Source organism: Nicotiana sylvestris, chromosome 8 (assembly GCF_000393655.2).
Source record: "Nicotiana sylvestris chromosome 8, ASM39365v2, whole genome shotgun sequence".
In the NCBI taxonomy this organism is placed as follows: domain Eukaryota; kingdom Viridiplantae; phylum Streptophyta; class Magnoliopsida; order Solanales; family Solanaceae; genus Nicotiana; species Nicotiana sylvestris.
Window position 1 is genome coordinate 60,990,970 of NC_091064.1, and position 6,024 is coordinate 60,996,993.

At 34.2% G+C, this 6,024-nt stretch overlaps 1 protein-coding gene across 1 annotated transcript; it reads left to right on the top strand.

The window, feature by feature from the left end:
- Positions 1-461: 461 nt before the first annotated feature.
- Positions 462-2,006, top strand: LOC104216675 (uncharacterized). Its single transcript, XM_009766787.2, has one exon. The coding sequence runs from the start codon at positions 462-464 to the stop codon at positions 2,004-2,006; it is 1,545 nt and encodes a 514-aa protein (XP_009765089.2).
- The last annotated feature ends 4,018 nt before the right edge of the window (positions 2,007-6,024 follow it).

A 6,024-nucleotide genomic window follows, 5' to 3' on the forward strand; every position in this document is an offset into this window, starting at 1 on the left:
GCTTCTATTGTTATTTGTTTCAAGATGAATGCATCAATCAAGGGGGAGGAGATGTATTTTCAAGTATAGGATTTACAAGTTGGAACAAGAAGGATAGATTTGATATGCATATTAGTGGACCAAATAGTATTCAAAATCAATCAAGAAAGAAAAGTGAAGATTTGATGAGACAAAAACAATTCATTCAAAGTGTACTTGCTAAACAATCTTATCAACAAAAGCTAGAATAACGGATTCATTTAGAGGCCGTGGTTGATGTGATAAGATATTTTTTACACCAAGGATTATCATTTTGAGGGCATCGTGAAGATGAATTATCTCTTAATAGAGGTAACTGTATTGAACTTCTTAGATGGTATACTAAAAGATGTGATCATGTTGCCGATGCATTTAAAAAAGCTCCAAAGAATAATCAATTAACTTCTCCTTACATTCAAAAGGATATTATTACTGCATGTAAGATGGAAACAGTTAAATGTATCATTGAGGATTTAAATAATGATCACTTTTCTATATTAATTGATGAATCTCGTGATGTATCATGTAAGGAGCAAATGGCTATTATTTTGCAGTATGTTGATAGAAGGGGAAATGTGATAGAACGATTTATTGGTATTGTTCATGTTCGTGAAACTACTGCTTTGTCTCTAAAGAATGGAATTGTTGGTTTACTTGCTCAACATTCTTTAAGTCCATCTTTCATACGTGGACAATGTTACGATGGAGCAAGCAATATGCAAGGTGATATAAATAGGCTTAAAATCTTGATGCAAAAAGAAAGTAAAGTTGTTCATTCTATTCATTATTTTGCTCATCAACTTCAACTAATTCTTGTTGCGGTTTCTAAAAGATGTGATGAAGTGCAAGAACTTTTATTAGTTGTTTCTGATATATTAAATATGGTGGGATCTTCTTTCAAACGTAGAGATGAACTTCGTGAATCTCAAGCAGAAGAAATTGAAGAAGCATTACGTAAAGGTGAGCTTGAAACAGGAAGGGGCTTAAATCAAGAATTAGGTCTTGCTAGAGCTGGTGATACTCTATGGGGCTCTCACTACAAATCCTTTAACAATTTTATTCTTATGTTTGGCCCTATCATTGATGTACTTGATGCTATTGCTATTAATGCACGTTTTGACGAAAAGTGTAAGGCAAAGGGATACTTTAAAGCATGTTTAACATTTGAAGTTGTCTTCATGTTGCATTTTATGCGCACTATTTTAGCAATCACAAATGAGCTTAATGTTGCCTTCCAAAAGAAGGAGCAAGATATTGCAAATGTTATGATACTTGTTAGAGTGGCAAAAGATCAGTTGCAACGTCTAAGAGAGGATGGTTGGGCTTCACTTATTGATGAGGTATCTAAGTTTTGCATCAAATATGACATATTGATACCTAACTTTGATGAGCCTTATGTTATCCTTGGAAGATCACGTCATAGAGTTGCAGAGTACAATAATTTACATCACTACCATGTTGTAGCATTCTGTAAAACTATTGATTGGCAATTTCAAGAACTCAATAACCGCTTTGATGAGGTGACAACTGAATTGCTTCTTGGAGTTGCTTGCTTGAACCCAGTTAACTCCTTTTCAAGCTTTGACATTGAAAAGATATTGAGATTAGCTAAGCTATATCCTGATGATTTTGATAAATACTCTATAGTTGACCTTCGTTTTCAGCTTGAGAATTACATTGTCGATGTCAGAGATCATGATAAAAGGTTTTCCGCTCTTAAGGGACTTGGTGATCTTTCTAAGAAACTAGTAGAAACAAAGAAGCATGGGACTTATCCTCTTGTGTTCCGGCTAGTGAAATTTGCTTTACTTTTGCTAGTTGCTACAGCTACGGTTGAAAGAGCTTTCTCAGCAATGAAGTTGATTAAGTCTGACTTACGAAATCGAATGGATGATGAGCTTTTGAGTGGTTGTTTAGTGCCTTATATAGAAAAAAAGTATTTAGTAATATTTCTAATGAGGCTATTGTGGATACATTTCAAAACATGAAAACTTGCCGAGGAGAATTGTAGTAGTGTACTTGAATTGTGTTTCGTTAATAATTTAAGTTGTCTTTTTATAATATGATATATATATATATATATATATATATATATATATATATATTACAATATTTTATTTAATTGTTCACTCTTTTAAATAGTGACACCGCTTATATAAAACTGGAGGACATGATACATTGAACACATAGGGAGCATTTCCTGCGACTATGGAGAGATTATAGGTAGCAATACGAAGCTTTCTTAGTATGTACAGTCTTACATCGTATACCTCATACAATTATTGTTGGGATGATTAATAATATATTTTTTTTTTCGCCCAAAATAAAAACATTGAATCATGCTTCGGAATGCATTTAGTATTTAACTCAAAACCTGATTACTTTTACATTACCAAAGCTTATACATAGTCAAGTGGTGATAATCTTTTACAAAACAAGTGTGAGTTCAATTTTCATGACAACACTTTGGGGGCAACCCGACCCTGTTTGATCCGGGTCTGGACAAGCTCAAACTCCGAGATCCGACAAGGAATAGTAATCCCACCCGGGTGAATAAACCCATACTCATCTTCAACCTCCCTCAACAATCTACTAAACAAAGGATGATTAAAATATATTACAGGAACCATAACTCTTTTAAAATCTCCATCTTTTTGTCCCACATAAACTGCCATGTGACCTTTTGGCACAACCATAGATTTCTCTCCAACTGGTTCTTGCCCGATTTGTATGTAACCTCGACTCGAACCCGACCCGGACCCGGAGCAGTGAATTTTTGAGCAAATAGCCTTGGCTTTGATCTTGAGACTTTTTGTCCAGTTTAAGAATTTTGAAAGGGGTTTTGGAAGTAGGTTATCTTTTTGGTACTTCGCCGGCGATATCCTTCGCCGGAATGTACGCCGGAGAAGTGCGGTGACCCGATGTTTGAGAACAAAACCTTGGATCTTGCCCATGTGTTAAGTTATATATATCACTACAAGAAAAATAGCTTCTAGGGACGGAACAAAAAAGTAGTGCTGGTCCCTAACCGTTAATAACCACTAGCAAAATCCAACAGTCACGTGTCGTTACTACAATTTTTGCTATTTTAGGTACCATATACTATACTAGGAAACAAGGGAAGAGCTCAAAAAGCAAGAAAATATACAAATGAAATAATGTGTTATTGTGTGTGTTGAAGAAAAAGGATATGGACGTAACTAGCAGGAATATGTGGTAATGCAATAGTCCGAGAGAGAAGTGGCCAGTGGGTTTATCGAACATTGCTATTAGAAGATGCTTGTTTCATTCAAATACATATAATGGAAATTATTTTAAAAAGGAGGATAAAGCAAGAGCTTGCTTAAAAGAGTCAAATCAGAGAAAAACGTGGGAGTGGACGGGAGGAGGAGGAGAAGAAAGTGGACTAATAGTAAAAGAGAAATAAAGAAGTATAATTCAAAGAAGAAGAAAACAGTATGTATTCCTTGAGAAGTAGGAGTACTTGTTTGACTTTATCTACGAATTTGGAGATCCAAAATTTTGGAGAACTTCGTGATATCTTTTTTTAGTCAATGTGGGGGTGTTTAATATAATTCAGAAGTCGAGTATTTTTTTTTCCGTAAGAAAAAAGATATAAGATTTTTTCTCCTTTTTGTGGTTTGATACTACTAGTCAAAGATTGAGGGCTAATTAATAAACATATCAGAAAAATACATGTGAATGAATAAATAAATTGCACATAACAGAAAGAGAACAATTGTTTAATGGAAAAAACAAGGAGAGGGTACATAATGTAATTTGGTAGGTATGGGATTGAGACGGCTTTGGCAATTGGAAGTTTCAACTTTCCTCTTACATGAGTCAAACATGCTAAAGGCAAAAGGCCGCATCCATGAGAAAAATAAAGGTACAGTTTTTATCTTTTTATTTCATATTTTTGCTTTAGTTCCCCCCTGCAATCTCAATCATCCAAGAATTATTTACTTTTTTAGTTATATTGTATGTGCCACTCTATTGTTGTTCAATTTTAAAAAATTACACATTCATATATTTAGAAACGATTTCACTTTAAATTTTTCATATTAACTTTATGTTATAATTTTATAACTACAAAAATGACATCAATTATTTAAAGCCAAAAGTTTTAAAGTATTACGTTCTTTCTCAAACTTTGTGTTCAATCAATAAATTTGAATAAAATAAAATAGAGGAATTACTTATTTTCATAGTATCATTATGAATCCCAGAATTGCGTAAATTAAGATTTTTATGATATTGAATGACACTGTCATGCTCAGTATAATATGATTAATGCAGTGGGTTGTACAATAAAAAATAATCACGTTTTATTTGTTGATTATGCATCCAAAATTTAATTCACTCCAACAAGAGGGATGCTCAGATGGTCAGCATACTCCACCTATAACTTCAGGAGTGTGGGTTCAAGTCACCAAAGGAGCATAGCTATTTCCAACAAAAGGATCAAAAAAGAAAGAAAAAACTCCTAGAGGTTTATTTACTGATGATGTCAAAAGATAATTACTATGCCTAATTATTAACATCGTATAAATATTATTTACGCCATTATTGCATAAAACTTAAACACATATAATTCAAGATATAAGAGCATTATAATTTCACGGCTCGGAGTTTTGCAATAATGCTCCTTTTTTTTATTCAGATAAACTTAATGCATGCTAAAGTCAGAAATTCTCCTTCCTCTAGAAGCAAAAAAAGAAAATGTAAAATGCAGCAAAATAAGTTATAACAGTTCCGCTCATTTGTGAGGAGGCTTTGTTTTTGGTGGTAAGTAATCCAAATGGAACTCGTTCGGTTGATCCTCCATATTCTGATCCTGAATTTTGCAAGATACAAAAACATGACCAAAATCATTATTGTGATTCTCTTGTTGTTTTATACTATTTCTTTTGTCAAGAGCACTGTCAGCTTCATCTTTCTGATTTCCCTTAAGCTTATTTGGCTCTGACGAAGATTTTGTTGCGGAAGCCAAATGTATATAGTGTGAATAAGTCACAACTACTATACCAAAAATTATGACAGCCACCAAATAATAAATAAGACAATAAAACAACAATAAAGGGAACACCAGAATTTACGAGGTTCGGCTAATTTTGCCTACTCCTCGGACACAACCAATATTTTATTTCACTCCAAAAATACAAGTGAAATAATACTAAAGAGAGAAGATACAAATGCCTTAAACAGATGAGAAGGCAAATGAGAGGTGTGTTTAAATCCTAAACATTAGGCCTTCTTTTATAGGGGGAAAATCCCCCCAAAATTCAAGAGCCCACCGATGTGGGACAAATTTGCCAAACTTCAACAAATCTCCACCTTGGCAAAATTCCACATCTTCAATTTTCTCTCAATAACAAATTTTGATTGTGTCTTCATCTTTAATCTTCAGTTTTCAACAATGTTGATCAAATCCAAACAATGTTGAAACTTGACCGCAGTCACCACCTTTGTCAGCATATCAGCAGGATTCTCTGTAGTATGAATTTTCTTCACCGTGACTCCACCTTTCTTCTATGATTTCTCGTACGAAATGATACCGAACATCAATGTGCTTCGTCCTTGCATGATACACTTGGTTCTTCGCTAATTGAATAGCACTTTGACTATCACAAAAAATTGTGATACCTTTTTGTTCAACACCAAGCTCCTTTAGCAATCCTTGAAGCCAAATTGCCTCTTTCACAGCCTCTGTAATAGCCATGTACTCTGCCTCTGTTGTAGACAAAGCAACTGTTGACTGCAAAGTAGACTTCCAACTAACTGGTGCCTTTGCAAAAGTAAACACATAACCAGTAGTTGATCTTCGTTTGTCCAGATCACCCGCAAAATCTGAGTCACAATATCCAACTACAGACTGATTGTCTTCCTGCTCAAAAACTAACCCGACATCTACAGTATTATGAATATACCGTAGAATCCACTTCACAGCTTGCCAATGCTCCTTCCCTGGATTGTGCATATATCTGCTAATAACTCCAACAGCTT